The 27,437-nt window shown below is 42.2% G+C and overlaps 1 protein-coding gene across 1 annotated transcript in view; it reads left to right on the top strand.

Annotated features, from left to right (window-relative positions):
• The first annotated feature begins 1,689 nt into the window (after nucleotides 1-1,689).
• Nucleotides 1,690-27,437, top strand: part of ly75 (lymphocyte antigen 75) — a 63,693-nt gene continuing 37,945 nt past the window's right edge. The window contains exons 1-9 of the mRNA XM_037693088.1: nucleotides 1,690-1,970; nucleotides 8,247-8,618; nucleotides 11,007-11,180; nucleotides 11,317-11,478; nucleotides 18,697-18,816; nucleotides 19,770-19,898; nucleotides 20,196-20,387; nucleotides 21,318-21,478; nucleotides 21,573-21,680. Of these exons, the coding sequence (XP_037549016.1) occupies nucleotides 1,871-1,970; nucleotides 8,247-8,618; nucleotides 11,007-11,180; nucleotides 11,317-11,478; nucleotides 18,697-18,816; nucleotides 19,770-19,898; nucleotides 20,196-20,387; nucleotides 21,318-21,478; nucleotides 21,573-21,680 (1,518 nt within the window). The 5' untranslated portion in view covers nucleotides 1,690-1,870. The remainder of the gene's footprint in view (nucleotides 1,971-8,246; nucleotides 8,619-11,006; nucleotides 11,181-11,316; nucleotides 11,479-18,696; nucleotides 18,817-19,769; nucleotides 19,899-20,195; nucleotides 20,388-21,317; nucleotides 21,479-21,572; nucleotides 21,681-27,437) is intronic.

The raw sequence follows: 27,437 nt of genomic DNA, 5'->3' as shown, positions 1-27,437 counted from the left end.
CTTTGCCTCCCTTCACTCTCTTCTGAGGGTCATCAAGGTATTTGCCTTCCTTCCATCTCTTCTGAAGGCCATCAGGGTGTTTGTCTCCTTTCTGTCTCCTGAGGTCTCCCCCCCCCCCCCCCCTCCCTCCCAGTGGGTCATTGGGGGTTTTGACTCCTCCCCTCCCTCCTGAAGGTCATCAGAGTCTTTGTCTCCCTACCTTCCTGAGGGTCATAAGGGTCTTTGTCTCCCTCGTGTTCCTCCTGAAATCTCCCCTCCTTCCTGAGGGTCATCAGGGTCTTTGTTCGCCCAGCTCAGTGGGAGATGTTTTGGTCATACATGAAGGTGTGAATTAGCGGTTCAGTGAGTGAGTATCCGCTTCATCGGCACGAATGGCGCAAACTTCAGACTCGTTTTGAATTTCAGAAAGCTCCCTGGATGGGGAGTGAAGCATCTTTAGCTACACAACATGAGTCAAATTGCTTTGATTTTAAACCTTTAGGATTTAGTGTGCCTTTGTCATAGAGTACAACATTTTTTCAATTGTTTATTTCAAAATGTTTTAAGTATTTTATGAACAGCAAATGTTCCCATTGCAGCCATAGTTTATTTTTTTATTTACTGAAAAAGTCAGAGAATAAATGTATGAGTGTAATAATAAATGTATAACTTTGAATTAACATTTTACTAAACATCTAATGTTTAAAACGATAGTTTTTATGGACATCTCTGTGTGTGTGTGTGTGTGTGTCATTTAAAACGATAAATTCTGTTTATTCTGATGAAATATGGAGCTCATAATAACTTTTAATTTCCATGTTAAAACATTGTTTGTTTTGGCTTTATGCAACAATGTGCTAATGTATTATTGTCTTACTGTAAAACACACCCGGCGCCATTAAATAATCTGTTTACAGCAGAGTTCAGCTCCGTCTGACATCATGATGTTGAATAATCCATTGAGTAATATCAGTTACTGATATTACTCAATATCAATATGACAGTTACTGCGCCTGCGCGATGAAACAGAAACGGTGTGTTTTAAAATGTTTTATGGGCCTTTATGTGACTTTAATGAACAACTCAAAGTGCGTATTTGTTGTTTTTAAGCTCTAGGCGCGATGGGCGTGGAGGGGAAAGAAAACGGAGCCATAAAGAAAGATGGAGGCACAAACCGGAAAAGATAGATGGGATCTTCAAAATAAAACTTTTCAAACGCACAGGTTCGCGCATGCGCATTTATTTTTATACGCGTTTTTAGATTTAAAACGAGTTTTATACAATCATTTATGAGAGTTTTGGAAAAGATAGCTGCTAAAAACTAACTGAAATAAAACAAATGTGAAAAACATTTGATAAACAAACGTTTACACGTCACAAACAAAAAAGTTCATAACTAAAAAACGATTTCGATATACGTGCATATATATTTTTTAGTTAAATTATTTATTAATTTAGCTTGTTTCTTCCTTATAGTCCTTCTTTAAAAAGTAGTTTAACTTGTTCCATACATGTTTTGTGCTTAGCTAATGTTTCTGTGTAGCTTTGGTCAGCAGCCATCTTAAATCTTGTCTTGCCTGGTGTTCTTCTTCCTAATCCTAGTTATTTGTTTATTTATTTATTTATTTCACTATAGTTTTAAAAATTTATAATTTTATGTTATTTCGTAAACCGGAAGTTAGCACTAGCTCACTCCCCGCTGCTGCTAGCTTCACGGTTCGCTCCGCGCAGGACTCCGGGCTGGACAGCTGTCAAGTTGAGCCCGTTCTGGGTTGGCGTTGCGATCACTTTCTGTTTGTAGTTCGGTTGTTACTGGGCCCGTGTTCAAGTCCTCCACGCTTCGGAACCGAGACAGGTCCTGTATGAAGCCACCACAAAGTTCTCCGCGACCATGAAGTTATCCGCAGCGACGCTGAGCCTTTGTTTATGGACGCTGCTGGAGACCAACGTTTACCTGACAGGAACTTGTTCGCCGGCTGGGAAAGGTTCAGGTAAGACGACCCGCGACGCCTCGCTTTCATTTTTGACTCAAACTCTGCTCAGGTCGGATTTTCAACTGTACTTTTCCCAGAGGAGCGTGATGTGAAACAAACGGGCAGCGGGAGGTAGAACCTGCCTGAACGAGCAGGTTCTTAAAAACAGGTTTCATAGTTGGACATGAGTCCAGTCCTGCATTCGTCTTTGGACATCTTTCCGTTTCTGTTTTTTGAAATATTTTTCGAGCTAAATATTCTAGTTAAGAAACCTGATTGTTGCTGCAGCTGCTCTACAAGCTGAAGATCACCTGAAATACACCAAGAACTGAATGTAGAAGTTGAAAGGAGGACACAAACATGACATTATTAAAAAAGTAGCTGAAACTAGATGGAGGTTTTTTTTTTTTTATTGGCAGTATGAAGCTAGAAGTTGAAAAGTGCTGAAAGGATCGTAAAAAAGCCTAAAGGAACATACACACAAAAAAAGCTAAAACTATTGCTTAACAAAGCACAAAACAGCTATAGCAGAAAATCAGCTGAAAGTAGCTGAGAAAAGCACATTAAGAGGCTAAATGAGCAGAAGTTCAACAGGCAGAAAGATGCTGAAGAGTACATAAAACTTAAATTAGCTGAAAAGTAACAAAAAAGGTTAAATGAGCAGAAAAGGCTGACATTCAGCAGAGAAAGCAGACAGCTAAAATTAGCATTAAAAGCTGAAAGAAGCACAAGGTTCTTTACTGTCATTTGCATCACATGTGGTACATGAGGTGGAAAGAAATTGAGCTCAAGGTCCCAGTTACACCCAAAATAGCAAAAGTATAAAAAGAAACAGTGTACAAGGATCTAAGATATACACTAAAAATATAAAATAATATGTTACTGTATATTAAACAGCAGCCTGAACATGAGTCTGTTGTGAGCAGATGGGTATGAATACAGCAGCTTAAAGGCAAGAAATCAGCAGCATGGATAATCACCAGCACAGATAAAATGACATATCACCAATTAATATGTCATTACAGTGATTTTTTTCTGATAAGGGATGAGTCTAACAGCTTCAGGGTAGAAGCTGTTCCTCAGTCTAATGTTTCTACACTTAATGCGCCTCAACCTCCTGCCTGAGGGGAGCGGGGTAAAAAGTGAGTGTGCTGGGTGAGTGGGGTCCTTCATGATGCAGGTGGCCCTCTGCAAAAAATGAAATGAGGAAAAAAGAAGCTAAAAGGAGCAAGAAAAGGCTAACAAGTAGAAAATAGGCTGAAATGAGCCAAAAGAGGCTTAAAGAAGCTGAAGGAAACTGAAATGAGCAGAAAGAAGCTGATATTCTTTCAACCTGTATTTATGAACGATGGCGACGATAGACAACAATAACAACAGTAGACAATCATAAAAGAAAGCATATAATTTGAAAAAATAAATAAATGGAAGAAAATGATATATAAACAATGAAAAGAAACCGCTACATTATAAAGCGATGTAAAATACTAAAAACAGGAACATGTCTGGTTTTTGTCATGAACTTAACAGTTGTTTAAAGCCACTAAGAGAGATCAAGGTCGAGAGATTCAGATCTTTTTGTAAGATATTCCAGGAAACAGGAGCGGAGTAGGAGAAGGTCCTTTTGCCTAGTTCAGTCCTCACTGAGGGAACACTGCAGGGAATAATGTCCTGAGAGCGCACGCTGTAGCTGCACTCATGCAGAGACATGTAGGAGGAGATGTATGAAGACAGCAGACCAAGTGATTTAAAGATGAAAATGCACCAGTGGGAGAGTCTGCGTGAAGTTACTGATGTCCAGTTAACCAGTGAATACAGGGTGCAGTGGTGGGTACGATAATCACAGCCAGTTATGAATCTTAGTGCACCATGATAGACAGCATCCAACATCTGCAGGGTTCTTGTAGGAGCGTTCATGTGAATAATGTCACTGTAGTGAATGGAGAGAAGGAAAGTCACAGTTACAAGGCGTTTCCTAGCATTCAAAGTTAGACAGAATCTATTTCTGAAAAAGAAACCCAGTTTTACTTTCAGTTTATTTACCATGTTTTTGATGTGGAGCTTAAAAGAGAGATGCGAATCGACCGAGATGCCCAAATATTTTTAAGAAAGGACAAATTCAATAGGGACACCATTCAAAGATAAAATTGGGCGAAGGACTGCTGGGACCAACTTCCTGATTGAAAACAACATCCCTTTGGTTTTGTCGGAGTTAGTACAAGTTTGAGATGGAACAAATCAGACTGGATGATGTCAAAATCAGACTACAAAAGTTGAAAAACTTTAGCAACTGTTTTAGCTCGACGGTAAACAACTGTGTCATCAGCATAGAAATGTAAGGATGCATCAGGAATGACCTGACCTACATTACCTATGTAGATTGTGAAGAGGGTGGGACCTAATACTGAGCCTTGTGGTACACCATTGTTAACTGTTAAATAACTGGAAGAAGTACCATCATGTTGAACACATTTCGATCTGAGAGATAATTAGAGAACCAACCGATGGTGTGATCTGAGAAACCAATTTCTGAGAGCTTATTAAGATGTCATAGTCCACAGTGTCAAAAACTGATATGAAAAATATATGAACAGAAAGAGGCTCAAAGGAGCTGAATGAAGCCGAAATGAGCAGAAAGAGGTTAAAAGGAGCTGAAACAAGCTGAAATGAGCAGAAAGAGGGTAAAGGGAGCTGAAACAAGCTGAAATGAGCAGAAAGAGGCGAAAGGAGCTGAAGAAAGCTCAAATGAGCAGAAGGAGCTTAAAAGGAGCTGAAGAAAGCTGAAATGAGCAGCGAGAGGCTAAAAGGAGCTGAAGGAAGCTGAAATGAACATTAAAAGTTGTAAACCGCTAAAGGTTGTGAAGGATGTGAAGAGAACTCCATTTTTAATGAGAAAACACGGCAGACAAAGCTAAATACTGCACAAATAGCAGACGTCCCAACACGAATGTCCTAAACGAGCCGAAGGTTTTGCTTTATAAATTGTTAAAAAATATGCAAAAGAAAACTGGATCTGAATAACGAGAGTGCTTCAGAAACATTCAGACCAAAGCTGACTTCATATTTAGCTGAAATCACCCGAATCTGTGAGGAAATGTTTCTACTTTCTTTATTCCCAGCATGTGAGAAGAGTGAATCTTTTTACTGTATATGGAATGAAGTTGAGGGTGAACTCTGGCAGACGGAGGGTTATCAGGACAAGGTTTGTCATTTTTCAGCTCCGGAGCCGTCGATTGATTTATTTTGGCTGTTGTTTGATCAGAGCTGACATTTCTCCTGACCAGGTCGCAGCTTTTCATCGTTTGCCTTTTTGTCGGGCACTCTTGTGTAATTCTCGTGCTTTGAAGCCGTTATTGGAACGTTGTTGCCAAACCACGTTTCTGGGGGGGGGGGGGGGGGGGGGGTCATCTTGTCCTGTAATGTTTTGCTAAACATTGTGTCCCATATTATCATACTTCCACCTCCGTGGATCACTCTGCAGAGATCTTGGCTAAGTTCATGCCTGACTTTAATCAGATCGATCTTGATCCTTTGCAGCTTTCTTCAGCAGTTTCGTGGTGAAGCTTGATGTTTTTCTTGAGCTACAGTTGATGTTTTTTCATAACCTTTTTGTTTTTCTCGTTGAGGAGTTTCTGTTTTCCGTCGTGTCCACAGCTCGTTCCTGTTTGTTTATCAGAACAGGAATCAGACGGGGGGGGGGGGGGGGGGGGGGGGTGGGGGGGTGTCGTTTGATGCTGCAGCTGCGTTTCGGGTTTTTTTTTGTTGTTGTTGTTGCCCACAGATGTTCATGTCTTTTTTTAAATCTTTACAAAGTCTACTAGATTTTTTGATCCTCTCCAGCTTACATCGAAAGTCTACCAGACAGCGTTTCCCCTACCATTATACAAGTGGGGCGCCCTGCCTCGTTAACAGAACCAAGCGCCCTGCCTACCGAACTGCCCCCACCCACCCCAGTTGGTAATGATGTAGCGCTAAATTAACGGCATGCAATACAGGTATGCTAGCTAAAAAGGTAAATGCTGTGCTCACGCCGCCTGAACCCTCACGCTGACACACACCCCTGCGCGCGCACGCTCGAAAACTGTCGGTACAAACAGCGCAAAGAGACGTATCTCTCTTCCCCGACAATTGACAAAAATCACGGACAAGATGAGCGCCCCACCATGGCATGTTATCTAGGGGAAACGTGGCCAGACCATCTCCTAATAACTTCCAAGTTCCTTTGACCACAGTGGACAAGACTGTTAAAAAGTAGAAAGCTCATGGGACTGTAGACAACCTTCCATGACGTGGACGCAAGAGGAAATGCGACCCCAGGTTGATTAGACATGGACAGTAATTTAAAAAAAGGATGGAGGAAACCATCCATAACCATTCAAGCTGAACTCCAAAGTAAAGGGTCGTCTCTTTCTGACCACATTTTGAATCAGATAGAAAAAAGACCCAGGAGGCGCCACTGTTGTCAAAAACAGACAGGAAATCACCAAAATGCAGGTTGACAAGAACCAAAGGTCCTGACTGACAAGAGAACACCGGAGCTTTCTGGATCCAGTCACATCGGCTGGGTTTCTTTGATTACCATTGAAGGAAATCAACAAACGTAGCCTCGTTTGTTTGTCCTCACTCAAACATGTCAACGTTTATTTATTTCTGTAGCACATTATAAAAAACAATCCACATTGACCAAAGAGCTGTACAAATATATACAGGTGAACCAAAATACAGTAAAGTCCACATAAAACAAAAATAATTTTAGATTAATGAAATGATAAAACAGGTAAAAGGTAATGGACTGATGAAAATAAACTTGCACAGTAAAATGAATAAAAACCGTAAAAACTTTAATTTCTTTGTCTCAACTAGAACTAAAATAAAAATACAAAAGTTTTCAACAGTTTTAAAGTCGTAGATGGTCTGAGCAAAACCAGCTGAAAGGATGCAGACCAACTTCTTTATTCTGTTTAGTTTGATTTTAGCCTCACATTTTGAATTGAATTTTTTGTTTTTAGAAAGATCAAACATCCATCCTCAGGAAGAGGAAGGGTGAGTTCAGATGTCGGATTAGTTTTGGATCAAGGTTCAAGGACACTTTATTGTCATTTGCATCACACGTGGTACATGAGGTAGAAGAGTATTGTGTACTCAAGGTACAGTTACACCCAAAAATAGCAAAAATATAAACTATACAAAAAGAAACGGTATACAAAGATCTAAAATATACGCAAAACACTAATAAAATAATATGGTGTATTAAACAGCAGCCTGAACATGAATCTGTTGTGAGCAGATGGGTATGAATAGCAGCTTAAAGGCAAGAAATCAGCAGCACAGATAAAGTGACAAATCACCAATTAAAGTGGGATTACAGTGATTATCCTGATAAGGGATTCATGAGTCTAACAGCTTCAGGGTAGAAGCTGTTCCTCGGTCTAGTGGTTCTACACTTAATGCTCCTCAACCTCCTGCCTGAGGGGAGCGGGGCAAAAAGTGTGTGTGCTGGGTGAGTGGGGTCCTTCATGATGCAGGTGGCCCTCTTCCTGCATCTGGAGGTGTAGATGTCTGTGATGGTGGGGAGGCTGACTCCAACAGTCTTCTGTGCAGCCTTCACTACTCTCTGCAAAGCTTTTCTCTCTCCAGCTGTGCAGCCTCCACGTTGATGCTGGAGCACAGGTTACTGCACACCTGAGCTTCCCAGACCAGCTAATCTCAGCCGCCTGAGGAAGTAGAGTCTCTGATGAGCTTTCTTGATCAGGCTGGTGGTGTTGTTGCCCCAGCTGAGGTTGTTGTTCAGGTGTGCACCCAAGTACTTGTAGCTGGAGACCACTTCCACCACAGATCCTTCTATGTTCAGGAGGAGTTAGTTGTGTTTGCTCTTTAAGAAATCCAGGACACAGTTGTATAGGGAGGGGCTTAGTCCTAGTGTGAATAATTTGTTCAGCAGGGTCTGGGGAATCATGGTGTTGAAGGTGGGTGTGAAGTCCACAAAGAGCATACGGATGTAGGAGTCCTTCTGCTCCTGGTGGGTGAGAGCAGTGTGGACCACAGAGGAGATGGCGTCCTCTGCTGATCGATTCTTACAGTATGTATACTGGTGTGGGTCCTCGCTGATGCCGATGGTTGCTTTGATGTGGGTCGTGACCAGTCTTTTAAAGCATTTTGCTGTTAAGTTCTGTTCGGCTATAATTCACATGCTTAAAGTGAGCGAAGTCGGGCTTGGAGCCGATGTCACAGAACAAAATGTTTCCAGGAAATGTTGGAGTAAAATAAAAACTTTTTCGTTTGTTTCAATAATTTCAGGAGAAGACTCTTTCACCATTCAACACTCGAGTTCATTAAAGTGTCTGGATGTGAACGACCCGGCGAACTTCAGCCTGGCCACCTGTGACCCAAGCAGCACCGCCCAGCTGTGGAAGTGGGGCTCGGGTCACCGGCTCTTCCACGTGGCGTCGTCTCTCTGCTTGGCGCTGGATGTCCAGTTGAAGAAGCTGTCTCTGGTGGACTGCGGCTCCGGTGATTTGCTGGCGTGGCACTGCCAGGACGGAGCCGTGTACACCGTCTACGACATGGGTCTGACGGTCAGCGAGGGGAAACCGGGCGTCAGACGAGACGTCAGTGAGAACTGGTCCAGAGGAGGATCCCAGGAGAACATCTGCCACAGAACGTATCGAGGTGAGAAACAGAACGCTGACGGTTACAAAGAACATTATTAGATTTAGTTGTAATGGATCACAAATTAGATTTGGTGAAAGCTTTCCTTCACTTCTGTGAAACTGAAGATCCCTGAATGGATCAGGAGGGAAAGAAAGTCCACCCTGCTTCAGTTCTGGGGTTTCAGAACTTCATGAACCTGATCCGGTCTTCATCGGATTCTAAACTGATCCAGATCTGACCTCAGGGAACAGAAACACTCAGTAAGTTCTGAGATGTAATTTATTAAAAAGAACCTGGTCCCAGGTCCAGATCCAGCATCTTTTAGAACCTCCTTGAGCAGCAGAACCCTCCATGGTTTTCTGGTCATCTCTAATGGTTCTGGAGGAGTTCTGGCCCACTCTTCTTTCCAGCACTGAGGGTTCTGCTCAGCTCTCTGAAAGTCCACCACAGCGTGTCAGGTTGAGGTTCTGGACTCTGACTGGACCGTTGTAACACCTTGGTTCTGTTCTTTCTGACCCGTTCTGTTGTAACTCAGCTGCTGTGTTTGAGATCTTGGTTCTGTTGGACCCAGTTGGCTTCAGCTGTTGGACAGATGGACTCGTCTGACTCCAGAACCCTTTGGTCTCCAGAGAAGTTCTAGAGTCAGTTGTGAGTCCATCTGTCCAACAGCTGTTTCTGTAGGCAGGGCGCTCGGTTCTGTTGACAGGGCGGGGCGCCCTGCTTGTATAATGCAGGGGAAACACTGGAGTCACTGCATGGTCTGACCTTGGGGGTGAATCTGCTGTGAAGACTGTCTGAAATGTTTTTCTCTTGTGAATAATCTTTTTCTGTGTAGAACGATGGACTCCAGATGGTTTGGGAATGACCTTTGACCCTTCACAGATTCATGGACAGCAACAGCTGAGGTCACTGCTGATGTCTTTCCATCTTGGCGTTCAGTTGACGCACATGTGGATGCTTCAGAGCAGGAAAAAAAAACCTAGATTATGATCAGTTAATCAATGCAGTTGATAGTTTCTGTTTAATAAATATCCACTCAGCGGAATCTGTTGTGTGTTTTGGGTCAAGTGAGGTCAGACTTAAATCTTTTCAGAACCTGATGAAGACCGGATCAGTTCCATTCTGCTTTTAGAACCGACAGATTGTGGACTTTCTTCATTCCGTCTCTGTTTGAAACATGTTTCTAGTTGTTGTTTTGGCTGTAGAGCATTTTAAACCAAACTTGACTGGTTTGTTGCCTTCATACCTGTCAATCAACTGCTTTTTCCTGCACCGCGACTCGTCCTGTCAAATTCCAGCTGAGCGAGTCGGACGACCTCCCAGAGACGAGTGTCTGTTCAAATGTAAAACCAAGTTCAGCTGTTTTAGTTTAGCTGCTCCTTGCATCACAGAGTCAACACATTTATTTTGACACTCAAAATCAGAAACACGTTTATTTTTAAGATTAAACAACGATTTTAACCAGAGAAATCACTGCGGAAGAAGCTGAAACTGAGTTGGTATTGCTAAAAAAAAAAAGCAGTATACTGCCTAAAAGTAACTATTGCTAGCTAAAAGCTAAATGTATGAATAGGCTAGCTAAGAGTAGCAATATAGCTGTCTTAAAGCTAACAACAATTAAAAGCTAAACACAGCAAGTTAAAAGTAACAGAAAGCTAGCTAGAAGCTAAAATATATGGATAGCTTACAGCTAAATATGTTAAATGAGTAGCTAAAGTATCAAATAGGGAGCTACAAGCCAAAAATTGTAAAAGTTTGGTTAAAAGCTAATGGTTGCAAAATGCTAGCTAAGAGCTAAATGTAGGAAAGCAAGAAAAAAGTAAAAGTACACCTAAAACAACAGAAGTTTAGTTAAAAGCTCAAAGCTAACTAAAAGCTAAAATTATCAGCTAACTAGCTTCTAGCTAAATGTATAAAGTATCTAGCTCAAGGTTGAAAAGGTAAACTAAAAGTAGCTAAATCTGTTTAGTTTTTGGTTTTAGATTTTGCTACTTTTAGCTTTTAGGCAATTTTTTAAAATTATTTTAGCTTCTAGCTTTCATTTTGATATTTTAGCTTACCATTCGTTACATGCTTAAAGTATTAAAAAGCTAGTTGTAGGTAAAAAGCCAGCCGAAAGTAACAAAAAGCTAGCTAAATGCTAATTCAATAAATGGCTAACTAAAAGCTAGAAGTATCTGATGGGTAGCTTATAAGCTAAAATAGATCAAGGGTTAGCCAAAGTTGCAAAAAGTGAGGATGTCGAAGAAAAAAAAGTTTTTGATGGATGTGAAGAATCTTAACTGAATCCAAGGCTCCAGATAAACACTCATCAGCCATAACATTATGACCACAGAACGGCGCTCACCGCTGCGTTTCGCTCCCCGTCCTTGACATAAATAACGTGGGCTCTTTGTTTCGGTGCAGTTCTTCACTCCTTCAACGGGAACTCGGCAGGCGCTCCGTGCGTGTTCCCCTTCAAGTTCAACGGCAGCTGGTACCACGAGTGCCTTCCTGACCCAGATGCTCCAAAACTGACCTGGTGTTCTACGTCTCTGGACTATGACCAGGAGAGGAAATGGGGGAACTGTCTAATACCTGGTACGTTGTTTAACACAGGAAAGGTTCCTTTTTATTTATGTTAACATTCAGCAGGACAGGATCTTTGTGTGCTTTCAAAGACACAAGTCACGATTTGACCTAAACTTTTAACCGCATTGTCTCTGGGACTTTACAGAAAATGGCTGCCACACCCTGTTTTCTGGCCCAGAAGGAGACTCCTGCTACGAGTTCGTCTCCGGCAGCACCGTGACCTGGCATGAAGCTTTGGACTCGTGTCGCAGTCAGGGAGCGGATCTGCTCAGTCTGTCAGAGTCCGACGACCTCGAGTCCAAGACCCGTAAGTCCTGAGTACCAGAACCCTCACACCCTCACTTTCACCTTTTTCTGATTTATGATTTTAAACTCAAAATTATGAACTTCAAACAACAAAATTCAATTCAGTTTATTTATATAGCACCAAATCACAACAAAGTTGTCTCAGGGCACTTTACAGGAACATTCACTATTCATTTATGGATATAAAAGCCAATTAGTAAAGTTCTCTATCTAAGGAATCCAGCAGACAAGTTGAATCTTGTCTTCGTTGCAAAAGAGAAACATTTAAAGACATTTAAAAAAATAATCTGCTTTATTTAAAATGAAAAATGATTTTATTTTCAGCAACACATTTTTGACTGGAGAAACTGTAAAAACAGCAGGATGCTGAGTACTGAGCAGAAACTGAGCTGCTGAAGCTAAAAGAACAGTAGCTAAAAACAGTAAAAGGCTAGCTAAAAGTGGCAAAATACTACCAAAAATCTAAAGATGCCGAACACTAGAAGTTTTAAACTCTAGCCAAAAGCTAAAAGTATCACATGGTTTGCTAACCGTAGTAACATAAACACTAACTAAGCAAAAGGCTAGCTACAAGCCAAGTAGACTAAAACAATAGCTAAAACTAAAAATACCAACATTCAGCTAGAAGTTATTTTAGGTTAATAAAAATAGTAAATAGCTAAAAGCAGCATAATGATACCTAAAAGCCAAATATGCACTAACGGACAAGGGAAGTAAAACGAAAGAAGAGGATTGAAAGTCAACCGTAGTAAGACAGAGTACATGTGTGTGAATGAGAGGGAGGCCGGTGGAACAGAGAGGCTACAAGGAGCAGAGGTCACAAAGGTGCAGGACTTCAAGTACTTGGGGTCCACTGTCCAGGAAAATGGGGAGTGTGGTAAATAAGTGAAGAAGAGAGTCCAGGCAGGATGGAGAAAAGTTTCAGGAGTGATTTGTGACAAAAGGGTGTCGGTTTGGTCAAAGGAAAACTTTACAAGACAGTGGTGAGACCAGCTATGTTGTCTGGTCTGGAGACAGAGACTTGGTCAAAAAGACAGGAGACAGAACTGGAAGTGGTAGAAATAAAGATGTTGAGGTTCTTCTTAGGAGTGACAAGGATGGATAAGATTAGGAATGAGATCATCAGAGGTACAGCACAGGCTGAACAACTGGGAGATAAAGTCAGAGAGATTTATTTGTCATTCGCGTCTCATGTGGTGGAACAAAATTATGTATGCAGGGTCCAGTTACATCCAACAATAAAATGTAAACAAAAACAATAAGATCTAAGATATGAACTAAGAAAAACATCACCTAAATAATAAACTAAGCACTAATAGCATAAAACATTACGTCAAACAGCAGCAAGAACATGAGTCTGTGTGAGCAGAAAAGCACAAATGAACACATCAACATGAAACAGATCAGCAGCAACATGAAACAGATCAGCAGCAACATGAAACAGATCAACAGCAACATGATGTGATTTTTCACAGTGATTATTCTAGTTAGATATTCATGAGTCTAACAGCTTCAGGGTAGAAGCTGTTCCTCAGTCTAGTGGTTCTACACTTAATGCTCCTTAACCTCCAACAGACTTCTGTGCAGCCTTCACCACTCTCTGCAAAGCTTTTCTTTCTGCAGCTGTGCAGCCTCCATGCCACACGTTAGAGCACAGGATGCTCTCCACTGCACACCTGTAGAAGGAGGTGAGGACTGAGCTTCCCAGACCAGCTCGTCTCAGCCGCCTGAGGAAGTTGAGTCTCTGATGAGCTTTCTTGATCAGGCTGGTGGTGTTGTTGCTCCAGCTGAGGTTGTCATTCATGTGTACACCCAAGTACTTGTAGCTGGAGACCACTTCCACCACAGATCCTCTTATGGTCAGGGGGGTGTAGGTGTGTTTGTTCCTTCTGAAGTCCATGACCATCTCCTTTGTCTTCTTCACATTGATGTGAAGGTTATTGGGGGGAGTGGTGGCGCAGAGGCTAGAAGATGGGCTTGTGATCGGAAAGTCGCAGGTTCACCTCCCGGTACCGTCAACATCAAAATGTGGGTGGAAAAGGTGAAACACCCACACCTCCCTCCACCCTTATTCGCCCCACCCTGGGTCCTTGAGCAAGGTCCTTAACCCCCATCATCTGCTCCCTAAAACAGGTCTCTCTTGAAAATGAGTTCTCGTGGCTCAATGAGACTACCTGGATAAATAAAGGGTAAATGAAAAAAAAAAATCAGCTCTCCAGGTGTTCCACCTCCTGCCTGTAGCTGGACTCATCATTGTTTGTGATGCATCCCACCACTGCTGTATCATCTGTAAACTTTACAATATGACAGCCTGGATGAGTAGGTGTGCAGTCATATGTGAGCAGAGTGAACAGAAGGGGGCTCAACACACATCCCTGAAGGGGGCCAGTGCTGAGCGTTATGGTGGAGGAGGAGAAGTTGTGGATCCTCACTGACTGTGGTCTGTTTGTTAAGAAGTCCAGGACCCAGTTGCAAATGGAGGGGCTTAGTCCTAGTGTGAATAGTTTGTCCATCATTGGGGGAATCATGGTGTTGAAGGCAGACGTGAAGTCCACAAAGAGCATTCAGACATAGGAGTCCTTCTGCTCCAGGTGAGTGAGAGCAATGTGGACCACAGAGGAGACAATGTTTTCTGTTGATTGATTCTTGTGGTATGCATACTGATGAGGGTCCTCTCATGACCAGTTTTTCGAAGCATTTAGCGACTATCGAGTTGAGGGCCACTGGCTGATAGTCACTCAGACCAGTCACTGTAGAGCTCTTTGAGACTGGGATGATTAAAGAGGCCAGACTGAAATGGTTTGGACATGTCCAGAGGAGGGACAGTGGGTATATTGGTAGAAGGTTGTTAGAAATGCAGCTGCCAGGAAAAAGACAAAGAGGAGATGTATGGATGCAGTTAGAGAGGACATGGAGGTAGTTGGAGTGAGGACAGAGTGAGATGGAGGAGGATGACGACTTGCTGTGGAGACCCCTGAATAGGAAAAAGCTGAAAGAAAAAGATTAAGCTAAAGTGAGTGAAATACAAGCTAAAAGTAACAAAATACTATCAAAAAGTTAAAGTATCAAAAGGCTAGCTAGTAGCTAAATCTTTAAAAGGCTAGCTGTAGGTAGCAAATGATAGTTAAAAACTAAAACTAGAGAAATGTTAGCTAAAAGTAGAAATGGAACCTGTTTGTTGCTGTAGATTCACATTAAAAGCTTAAACTTTGAACTATCCCGTTTTAAACCGAGAAGCTGCTCGAACAGGAAACAGAAAACTTCAATCCTAAAAGGTTAAATCAGGTCATCTGGACAGATTCTTCAGATTACCTGACTTAACCTTGTTAGGTTTTTCTACCTGGATTATTGCGCATGTGTCAGGATAGAATGACTTCAACTTCAGAATAAAAGTCCAGTTTTGTTTTATTTGTTCATTTTTTGTGTCCTGGAATACTTGAGAATCTACATGATCGAACAGCTACAACAGGCCGACGTGGCCGAAGTCAGACCGCAGACAACGTTCACACTTCTTCTGAGTGAACGCTGAGCGCATGATCAGATTTACTGCGTTTATCTTCTCGTTGTGCATTTTATGAAGTTTTATAACTCGGCTTATCTACAACAGAAACTGTATAAATAAAGCTGTTGGGACTGAGCTGCTCTCTCGTCTCATGAGGATTTCCTCACACTATCTGCACTAGCTTTTATCCGTTGTTGTCCTTGGTGGAAATGGTAGTTGCAGAGGTTTATTGAGACAGAACCTTTCATCTACTTCCTTTTGTTCCTCTGTTGTTCTTGTTCTGCTTTGGTGGCGTCACGCTGTGGTGTTTCTAAAACCGTGTTACAAAACCACCAACAGAAAACAGTTAAAACGAGTTCAGTCCACGACGAGGTGTTTGAAGAATAAAGTAAACAGCTTTGAAGCTTCAGAGGCGTCTCGATGTTAGCTTGTAGGTCAGAAGAAGCTGATGTTTTAGAGTTTGCATCATCCTGAGTTAAACCTTTTATGTGATGAGGTCGTCAGAGAACCTGAATCTATTCATGGTCTTTATTTTTCTGACTCTTTACTGAACAGAAAACCTTGTTAGGAGCGTCGGTTCCCTCCATCGGGGGTCCGTCTCTCAGTCTGGTTTTAAATAACTCTCTGAAGCTTTCTGATTCCTCTCTTCTTCTCGTTTCAGTCAAACCTTTAGAAAAGTTGCACCAATTTAGGTTTTGTTAGCCAATGCGATTTCTGATTATTTTTTTTTAAGCTCTGACCCGCCGATACGGACGCTAGACGATTCCGATTTCTCTCAAACAACTACTGTAGATGTTTTTTTTGTCCCCCATCAAGAGCAAAGGGAGGAATTGGAAATACCTCCATCTGTTCGTCTTGTGAGCTGTGGGGGAAAAATGGCAACGTGACTTCTTCCATTTTTGTGCGTGACTGCGTCTAAACACAAGACAGGTCAAAATCCAAGATGACTACCACCATATGTAAACTGGCCACCGCTATCGTTTGAGGAAGCCAATTTTTCTAGAACTAAGTCCATGCTCAATAATCCAGGTATAAAATCCAACATTTTTCAGTCAGGTCATCTGGACAGTTTCTTTTTTTGTGCTGAAACGTTTCACCTTCGATCCAGAAGGCTTCATCAGTCAAGGAAACACACAACAAACAGATTCTTCCTCCAACAGCTTCCTCCAAAGTGGAACAAACCAGTTCTTTTTGACATGGACATTGGATTATTGAGCATGGACTTTGTTGTCTAGAAGACCTGACTGAAAAATGTTTGACTTTATTGAATTATGACTGACTGAATTATGACTTCAACCAGTTGATGAATTTGAAACTAATGTTTTTAACGTGTAAATTGATTGTAATTAGACTCTGCTAGCTGCAGATAATTGCAGTGATCAGTGTCTATACCAAAGTTTACAAAGGACATTTTCAGAATTCATGCAGTGAGAGCAGAAAATGAATTGTTACCAGAGGTAACAGCAGCTTGGACTATTTAATAATTTGTACCAAACTGTAGCATGATTCAGCACAGAATATCGGCCACAGAAGCTACGATCTACAAGCTAATTCAATAATTAACATCCATTACATCAGCTATATAGGCGACCTTTAAACGGGTCCATTATTAGCTTCAGTTCTGGTCCGATCACATCATATCTGCTGACTTGTGTGGAAGGAGGCGCATTTTCCTTTTCCTCCTCTGTTGCTACATCCATAGAATACACAGCTTTCTGACGTTTATATATTTTTACATACTCTCAACACACATTTGATTATAATTTTAGATTTTTTTTTCAGTCCTTACTCAGGGCTGTTTAGTCAAAACACCAAATGCAGACTAGGGCTGAAGGATTTTGAAAGATATTATAATTGCAAATTTTTTTTTACCTCAATATTGCAATTGCGATTTAATATTCAATTATTTTTCAGTGTCTTCTTCTCATGTATTTTTCAACGAACACAAGCAATAAATCAATCTGTTTCAGTTGCAAACAACTCCACTGGTTTCAGCTCTGCTGCAACTCTGTTTCTGCATTTTTTTGTGTAGCTCCGGGATAGCAACTTGGCTAAAATATGTGCACGAGGGCATTCTGTACCGCTTATCCATTGTGTTTACCAAAGCTGTAACCCAGGCTTGGTCACAACAGGTATATTAATGGGCATCATGTCTTTCGCTATGGACTTTGTCATTGCTCGAGTTATTTCCGCGTGCTGTTTCGAATTATGTTCATACAGAGTAACACCTTCGAACAGTTCGGTCAGTGATCCCTGTCGGCTGCTACTTTGCTTACTTTAAGTTGAAGCGCTGGTCAGTGGCATTCTAGCCATGCAACTATCGTAAATGGCTTTGTGGTGTTTTTTTAAGTGTTGATAAAGATTTGTGGTGTTACCTCGAGAGGTAGCAACGGCAGCAAAGCAGGTTCTGCACAATACGTGTCGTTGTGCAGCATCTTTTTTTAAAAACTAAAATAATTCCAAACAACGAACGTGCTGTCGCTCTTTGGTACCAAACTTTCAGATGTATCCGCTCCAGCATCAACGTGTGGCCTGGAGGCTGCACAGCTGCGGAAAGAAAAGCTTTGCAGAGAGTGGTGAAGGCTGCACAGAAGACTGTTGGAGTCAGTCTCTCCACCATCACAGACATCTACTCCTCCAGATGCAGGAAGAGAGCCACCTGCATCATGAAGGACCCCACTCACCCAGCACACACACTTTTTGCCCTGCTCCCCTCGGGAAGGAGGTTGAGGAGCATTAAGTGTAGAACCACTAGACTGAGGAACAGCTTCTACCCTGAAGCTGTTAGACTCATGAATCTCTAATCAGAATAATCTCTGTGAAAAATCACATCATGTTGCTGCTGATCTGTTTCATGTTGCTGCTGATCCGTTTCATGTTGCTGCTGATCTGTTTCATGTTGCTGTGTTCATTCATACTCATCTGCTCACACAGACTCATGTTCATGCTGCTGTTCGGCGTATTGTTTTTTATGCTACTCGTGCTTATTGTATTTTTCGTTAAAGTTTTTCTTAGTTCATATCTTAGATCTTATTACTGTTTTTCTTTTACATTTTAATACTTTTGTTGGATGTAACTGGGACCCTGTGTATGTATGACAAATAAAGATCCATGAATCCATCTGTCGAGCCTGACATCATTGTGTAACCAGTTAAAGCACCGTGTTGACTTCTCCCGCTCACTCGCAAGTGACGTAACCAGATCATGTGACCAGTCAACTCATAGCTGTTGCGATTAGAATGTCTCGTTTTATCATATTGCGATATTATTGCAAATGTAATTAATTGTTCAGCCCTAGTGCAGACATTTGATAGTTTTGGTTATGTTTTCCGTAGCTGCAGTGAATCACAAGGTCACATGACCCAAGCGCCCTCTGTTTTGTATAACTCCCTGGCCACCCCCTGACCTGGTTGTGGATAAAATTGCTCGCCAAGATCCGTCACTCTGAGAAGCAAAAACTAGATAAAAACCTCCCTCTGTTCTTCTGCACAGAGCAACTCTTATCCACTCGAATATGTTTCAACAAAAACATGTAGGTTTACTTCATTCTCTGTTCAGTTCCAGTCCAGAAAAACACTCATCTCCAAAACTACAAACATTCACTGTTCAAATCTCTGAGAGACGAGGGGCATCAACATACTTCTTGTTTATCGTGTACACGTTTGATTTTTCGGTGTTTTGTTCATAAAGTTCATGCTCTGATGTTGTCCTCTGCAGTTTTGGACGGTTTGGGACAAATGGCTGAGAAGATGTGGATCGGTCTCCACCAGCTGGACTTGTCTCAGGGCTGGCAGTGGTCGGACGGCTCACCCCTCTCTGTCCTGCGCTGGGAACCGGGTGAGGACGTCTTTCTCTTCAGAACAGATTTTAAATTGTCCAGTTTGGAAGATGGACTCTGGTTCTGTGATCTTCAGATGAAGGTTTCAGGTTTTTGTTGAACTGTTTGTTGAGACGGTCTGCAAAACGGACTGACCTGGAGCCACGTTCGTGTTGCCTAGGGTTGGGTAGCTGTGGCGGCCATCTTGAATCAAGTTACTCAGTTCTAGACGTCCATCCAGTGATTACTTTCCGAGAGTTTCTTTAAAATTTGTGAAAAAACATCAGATCACGTTTGTTTTCTTCTCCGCAAACTTAAAATGGTGGATTTAAAATTCAGTCCGATTTTCTGACCTTTAAAAATTGACTGCAGAGTTTAAAACCTCATTCTTTGAAGGAGTCCTTCATCTTGATCAGTGTGTGTTGTGGATGACTCTCGGCTACTACCACACCAAACTGTAGCTCATTTTCTGTAAAACTGAGTCAGAGTCATTTCTGTTTCTAAGCTTGATGCTCACACACACACACACACACACACAACGTTTGGAGAGCATAAAACAAGAACACACAGCTTCAGCAGATGGATCTCTCAGGTTTTCTCTGCACCAGCTGCTTCCTGTTGGTTTCTCCTCTCCAAACTTCAGCTTCAGTCACAGAAATAATTGCGTTGTGGTTCTGAAGAACTGAACAGGAAGTCTTATCGAGCCTGCACACTAATATAGTTTATGTTTAGATGAGCTGCTAGTCCAGGATTTTATGTACCTGTCTGATTTTTATTTTTTTATTTATTTATTTTGCTACCTTTCTGATTTTTATTTATTTATTTATTTATTTTGCTTATTTGGGTTGAAATAATTCATACTGTCAGTTTTTCTTCAGTTACAATAAACTAAAATATTTCTTGTTCAACAGCCTATAAAGATCAGTTGTTCTTGTTTTTGTGTGGGTTTTTTAATTGTATTTTTATTTGGTAGGAATGTCCATTTCCTGGGCAGTTTGTGGAGTCCTGAACTCGAAGAAGAACTACGAGCCCATGTCCTGCTACGAACGGCTGCCGTACGTCTGCAAGAAGAAGTTCAACGCCTCCGATGCTGCTGCGAGCGGTGGGTTTGGACCTGCTTTTGCTCTCGGCGCCTGCAGCCAATCTCTCTTCTCAGAGCAGAACTCATGACGGTTTCTGTGGTTGTTTTCCCGTCATTTTAACAGAATATTTCAGAAGTGGGGTTCTGTGGAAATGTTATAAACTGTAAATATCTTACCTGTTTTAGTGCCTTAAATGACCTCAGTTCAGAGGAATAAGACTTGGACACCTTCTGGTTCAGCATGATCACATTAAAACGTTTTCCCTGAAATGGAAGATGAAAATTAACCGTATCATCTGGTTATCGTTCTCCTCGCAGAGCTGGACGTTTATAAAGAAACGGTGTGTACCGAGGGCTGGGTGCCGTGGAGCGGCTGGTGCTACAAGCTGGTGAACATCTCACAAAATTTCTCAGATGCCCAGCAGCATTGCAACAGCACAGAAGGAGGAGATTTAGCTGCTTTCCACAACATCGACACCAAAGAGATGATCAGCACTTATTTCCATGCAGGTAAAGCTCTCGAGTGCCGTCAGTCGTTTCTGTAGCTTAGAGTCTGGAGACCGTGTTGACAACTTGAGCTTCCTTAGAGTTGGTTTATACCGACAGGAATCTCCCTCTCCTGCCGCCCAGCTCCGTTCGACCTCGAGGGTCCTCCTTATAGGTGGTGGGCCTACTGGGAGGTGTCACCCAGGAGCCAAGTCAGGGGCTCAGCCTTAGAGACCGGGTGAGGAGCTCCGTCATCTGGGTGGAGCTCTGAGTAGAGCCGCTGCTCCTCTGCATCAAAAGTGGTCAGCTGAGGAAGATCAGGCATCTGATTTGGACACCCCCCTTTGGAAGATTTCCTGACATGTCCCCCTGGGTAGAGACCCAGACTCAGAACTTGCTGGAGCGATGATATATCCTTTCTGGCCTGGGAACACATTGGGACCCCCCACCCCTCAGGAGGAGCTGGATAGTGAGAAATGACTCGTCACTGGAAAACAAGTTGAGTTATTTCTTTCTCGACCTGCCTGCCCTTTGTTGTGAAGCAGATCGCTCCTCTCCTTTTGTTTTTCTCCTGAGAAACGATCAGCAGCAGCTCTTGTAGGGCGGCTTATATTGGACACACCGCGTGTCGCAAACGTCTCTGAGCTTCGAGGATCAGATGTTTTTCATCCCCTCCGTTCTTTAGAGTTGTTTTCTTTGAACTTCAGCAAACTGCATCAACAGAGACACTGTTGCTCTCAAAGGTTATGCAGTCTGTGGGGATTCTGGGCCTCAGTGCGGTGAAAACATCTAAAACTGTTCACAGTCCAGACAGGAAGTGAAACAGTAGCTCGGGTAAGATGGTCCAAGGATCCTACAGGACCAGGAGTAGAGCTCGGTTCTGTCACTTATCTTTGCTGTTCCTACCAACGGTACTTCCTGTTTTATTTGATCTTGTTTGCCACGCCCACTCAGGCAGCAAGACTTGGGATGTGTGGATTGGTCTGACTGGTACCGGAGCAAACTCCACCATCTTTAAATGGACCCACCAGGGAACCATCACCTTCACCTACTGGGACCAGAACCAGCCGTCACAGCCCACCGAAGAAACCAGCTGCGTCTTCTACTCGGGGGAGGTTAGTGTAAACTAGCTCCTTTGGTTCTTTATTTATTTATAAATTTTTTGTTGTTGGATGTCTGTAGAGCCAGTCTCTGGTCTGTTTTCTGCAGGCTCACATGTGGCAGGTCGGGAACTGCACCGACAAGCTTCCCTTCATGTGTCAGAAGAAAGGGGAAGTCAACGAGTCAGCAGTACAGGCCGGATGTAGCTGGGAAGATGTGAGTATCATCTCCATCGTTGGTTCCCGCCCTTTTCCCAAGAGCTCCCAAGTTATTGGCACAGAGGCTGTCAAAATGTCAGACACTGCTGTTGTACACAAGATAATAACACAAATAAATTAAAACCACTTTATCTGAAACTAGAGCTACATGCACACTGCAGGCTAAAGTGGGCCAAATCAGTATTTTTTCAATCTGACCGAGGTCACTTTCATATGTGGTGCTACATCTGATAGCTCAGTAGGGAAAAGGTTAGGGAACCTCAGGTCAACATTCCATTATCAAAGTTCATGCTCAATAATCCAGGTAGAAAAATCCAACAAAGTTAAGTCAGGTCCTCTAGACGGTTTTGTTTTGTTGAAACGTTTCATCTTTCATCCAGAAGACTTCATAAGTCCGAGGAGCCACAACAAACTCATTCTTATAGCACCTTCACATGTGGGTCAGCCAGTCTGATGGTGCTACTCCAGAGACCATTCAAATTCAATTCAAATTCAAAAATACTTTATTAATCCCCGAGGGAAATTAAATGTTGTTGTAACTCATCCTGGTTTCATTAAAGAGTTGTTCTAGATGCTGATGGCTGTGGGCAGGAAGGATCCCTTGTAGCGGTCTGTCCTACAACGGATTTGAAGAAGCCTCTGACTGAAGACACTTTGTTGTTGTATGACAGTCTGATGAAGAGGGTGCTGAGGGTTGTCTATAATGTTCTTCATTTTTTGAAGAATCCTTCTTTGAACAATCATCTCCAAAGGTTCTAGAAGAGTTCCCAGAACTGAGCCAGCCTTCTTTATGAGCTTGTTGATCTTTTTTAAGTCACTTGCTCTGGTGCTGCTCCCCCAGCAGATGATGGCAGAAGAGATGTCGCTCTCTACAACAGACTTATAGAAGATACGCAACATCTTGCTGCAAACATTGAAAGACTTCAGCTTCCTCAAGAAGTACAGTCTGCTCTATCCCTTCTTGTAGACGGCTTCACTGTTGCATTTCCAGTCCAGTCTGTTGTCCAGGTGAACCTCAAGGTATTTATACTTCTCCACAACCTCCACTTCTTCTCCCATGATGGAAATAGGGTTGGACCTGTTCCTATCCATCCATCCATCCATCCATTCCATCCTTCTGATCCTCCTTCTGCTTGAATTCATTATTATGGATGGATGGATGGAAGATGAGAAGATTGTTTCCACACCATGCCACAAAGCGGTCCACCAGTTCCCTGTACTCAGCTTCTTGTCCATCTCTGATACACCGACCACTGCAGAGTCATCTGAATATTTCTGCAGATGACAGGAGTCTGTTTTATACTGGAAATCTGAGGTGTACAGAGTGAAAAGGAATGGTGAAAGTACAGTCCCCTGTGGTGTTCCTGAGCTACTGACCACCTGGTTATACACAACCCTTCAGTCTCACAAACTGTGATCTGTTTGTCAGGTAATCTTTGATCCAGGCGATCGTTGAGGCCTCCACCTGAGTCTTCTGAAGTTTCTGACAAAGCAAATCAGGCTGGATTGTGTTAAATGCACTGGAGAAATCAAAGAACATGACTCTCACAGTGCTGTCTGCCTTTTCTAGATGACAGTGAGTTTGCTAAAGCAGATGTATGATGGCATCTTCAACTCCAAGTCCACGCTGATAAGCAAACTGCAGTGGGTCCTGATATGTGCTTGTTTGTCTAGTCAGGTGGGTCAGCAGAAGTCTATCTAGGACCTTCATTATGTGGGATGTCAGGGCAACAGGTCTATAGTCATTGAAGACTGATGGGTGAGTTTTCTTTGGCACTGGAACAAGGCAGGATGTTTTCCACAACACTGGAACCGTCTCCTGGGTCAGGCTAAGGTTGAAGAGGTGCTGCAATACCCCACAGAGCTGCTCTGCACAGACCTTCAGGACTCTGGGACTGACACCATCTGGACCTGCAGCCTTATTCCAGTTCAGTCTCTCCAGCTGCTTCCTCACCTGACTTCTGGAGACGCAGAGGGGGAGGCAAAGGAGGTATCAGCATCTTCTGATTTGGTTGAAGACCAATATGTAGAAGAAGGGTCCATGACTTAGGTGGTAGATACAGTATTTGAGGCGTGACAGGACAGCCTTGGGTCAGTGGAGGGTGGTATGTATGTTTGGCTGTGGGTAAGAGAGGAGGATGCTGAGCTTGTTCCTGAACTGAACCTGTTGAAGAATGTGTTCAGTTCATTGGCTTTGTCCAGGCTTCCATCCTTCTGATCCTCCTTCTGCTTGAAGCCTGTGATCTGTTTCATCCCTGACCACACCTCTCTGATATTGTTCTGTTGGAGCTTGCTCTTCAGCTTCTTCTTGTACGCCTCCTTGCTGTTTCTTATCTTGACTTTTAGTTGCTTCTGTGTACTCTTCAATAATTCCCTATCTCCCTCCCTGAAGGCTCTTTTTTTCTGGTTTAGCAGTTCCTTCAGGTCAATGGTGATCCAGGGTTTGTTGTTGGGTAAGCATCTCACTGTTCTGGTGGGGATGGTGTTGTTTACACAGAAGTTTATATAGTTGGTCACACACTCAGTCACGGCATTGATGTCCTCTCCATGTGGCTGGCACAGTGCATCCCAGTCTGTAGCCTCAAAACAATCCCGCAGGGCTTCTTCAGCTTCCGTTGACCATTTTCTCACTGTTCTCTTTATTGCAGGTTGCCTCTGAACAAGGGGTTTATATTTTGAGCAGTGAAACACAAGATTGTGATCTGATTTGCCAAGAGGGGGTCTTGCTTTAGCGATGTACAGTATGAATCCTTGACATTTGCATAAAACAAGTTCAGCGTTTTGTTTTCTCTGGTAGAGCAGCTGACAAACTGTTGGAATGTCAGAAGTGTAGCAGAGAGAGAGGCATGATTAAAATCCCCAGATATTGCAACAAACGCACTAGGGTGTTGTGTCTGTAGCTTAGCAACCTCGGAGCTGATGACATCACACGCAGTCTCGGCAACAGCATTGGGTTGAATGTAAACGGTTGCCAAAATAACACTGTTGAACTCTCTTGGCAAATAATATGGACGACAACTTAGTGCTAACAGTTCAATATCTGGACTGCAGAGACGACACTTCACAGTAACATGTCCAGGATTACGCCATCTGTTGTTCACAAGCACTGCCAACCCATCTCCTTTCCTTTTGCCACTCCTCTTTAAATCTCTATCTGCTCGTATGGTCAGAAAGTCTGGCAGAGAAACGCTGGAGTCAGGGATATGATCCTGCAGCCATGTCTCAGTGAAACACATAACACTGCATTCCCGATACTCTGGATGGGTCCTTGTTAGGGCTTGAAGTTCATCCAACTTGTTTCCCAGCGATCTCGCATTGCCCATCATGATCGATGGAAGTGTAGTGAACTTGACCTGATGTCAAATCAATGACCTTAGGATCATATGGTCAGAAACTGTCATTTCATTGATCTGCATCCAGAAATACAGGTTGATCGATCCTGAGACTTTCTTTCTTGAATTAATCAAGTGGAAAAGACAATTCTCTATGATCATTACTATTTTACAAATGTTTGATAATCAAATTGTGTTAGTTCAAACAATGTTTACATGTTGAAGTGAACTACTCATTTTTATTTACTTAAACAGTAGTAATGATTTTTATTCCTCAATTCAAAGTGAAATCAAGTTAGAGTACATTACAGAGTAATGATTCAATTTCTTGATCGTCTGCTTTGAAAGTGAGCAAAGTTGTAAGTGTGTTAAAGTTCAAGCTTCGGTCAACTAGAAAGTTTACTGAAAAGAAATGTCATGTTTAACTTTTACAGCAAGATACAGGAGAGGTGGCACCACGAAGACTGGTTTTCTCCAACAATCTTTCTGTCTGTTCTTAAACAATCTTAATCTCTATCCTTGACTTTCCATAACACCTTACATCACAAACCACACCTCTGTTCTGGTCCATCCACCAATCAGAGGCTCTCAAACGAACCGGAAGTAGAGCCCATTTAAATATTGGCACTTCCTAGTTCAAAGAGAAGAGTTCCAGAAGAGTTCTGGTGTAGAGTTCAAGAGTTTTGGAATCCAGAGTGCAGAGAGTTTGGGAGTTCGTGAATGCACACGCAGGCATTCATGGATGCTGCTAACCCAAACAAGCTGAACCAGAGACGATTTTGGGAATTATAACTTCTGTTTGGATAACCTCGCACGGCTCTCGAGGTATTTGGCTGTTCTCACTGAGACGCTGAACAGTGGTTGGAAGTGAGACTCCACGCCGGAACTGATCTATCTTCAGAAAAGGTAAAAGTCGACCTTCACCAAAAGTGTACTGTGGGACAAGCTGATTTCGAAGGAGCGTGCACGTTCTGGTTAAAACAGATAAATTCCCTCACACATCTCTCTGTAAGATAAATCTCAATTTTCCATCTTTAAACTCTCCTTTCTGCTAGAAAATTAATCCAGATGTTTTCATTAATGTCTGTGGTGAAGCAACGGAAAACCATGGCCGTATGGTTTCCTGGTTGTAAAGCTGATTAATTATGTGTTGTTTTCATATTCTGCCAAATTAATGTAAATGTGTGATGTGTTAAACTTGATTCTGTTAATAAATGACCCACTCGCTTGGTGAGTCAAAGATAATTAACGTCTCACGTCCACATTTCTGTTAAATTCAACGCACGTACATCACACAGTCCAGAAAGATGAGTGAACCCGTTTTAATTGATGAATATATCAGCATCTGTTCATCTACAGAAGAGATGGTTTAAACTTCATTCTTCTCTCTTCCTCCCTCTTCTTTGCTCCTGCTCTGCATCCACGACGCCTCCTTTTCAACTCATTTGTGATTTGGGGCTGTAGTTGGGATATTATTTGAGCTTTGGAGATGTTAATCAGCTGCTCCCGGTTGTAAAAAAACAACCTTGTTATTATGGTTATGCATCATAACAAATGTCCAAAAGCTAAGATATTTCTGTAAAAATCCTTCCAGCTGCACAGCATCCGATACCAGAGGAAATAATCATCCAAAAAAGCGATTTATATCCAGAAAAAAGAGGAATTAAAGTTTTCAAAAGTAATATCTCAGAATGAAAGTAACAGAGCTACTCCAACATGCAGCCACCTTGAGCGGCACAATTCTAGAACTTAGCACCATCAAACTGGTTGACCCACTATGTAAGGTGCTATTTATAAGCCTGTAAAAGTTTGTTGTAGCTCCTCGGACTGATTAAGTCTTTTGGATGAAAGACGAAACGTTTCAACAAAAATAAACCATCCAGAGAATCGGACTTAACATTGTTGGGTTTAGCTACCATTATTGTGCATAATTGCTTCGGTAGCTCATTGGTTAAGTACTGCATCCTTGTAATGCTGGGGCTGTGGGTTTGCTATTGTTAGCTTGTATGTTTGCTAAAGTTAGTTTGTAGGTTTAATAATGTTAGTTTGTTGGTAATATTAGGTTGTAAGGTTTACTTATGTTAGCTTTTAGATTTGTTAATGTTAGCTTCTAGATTTACTAACATTCGCTTGTAGGTTTGCTATTGTTAGTTTGTAGGTTTACTAATGTTAGCTTGTAGATTTGCTATTGTTAATTTGTAGGTTTACTAATGTTAGCTTGTAGATTTGCTATTGTTAGTTTGTAGGTTTACTAACGTTAGCTTTAAGGATTGTTAATGTTAGCTTGTGGGTTTACTAATGTTAGCTTGTAGGCTTATTAATGTTAGCTTGTAGGTTTACTAAAGTTAGTTTGTAGGGTTACTAATGTTAGCTTGTAGGATTGTTAATGTTAGCTTGTAGGTTTACTAAAGTTAGTTTGTAGG

Source organism: Nematolebias whitei, chromosome 2 (genome assembly GCF_014905685.2).
Source record: "Nematolebias whitei isolate Nwh7 chromosome 2, NemWhi1, whole genome shotgun sequence".
Taxonomy (NCBI): Eukaryota; Metazoa; Chordata; class Actinopteri; order Cyprinodontiformes; family Rivulidae; genus Nematolebias; species Nematolebias whitei.
Note: the sequence above shows the minus strand (reverse complement) of the source record. Positions and strands in the feature narration are given on the sequence as shown.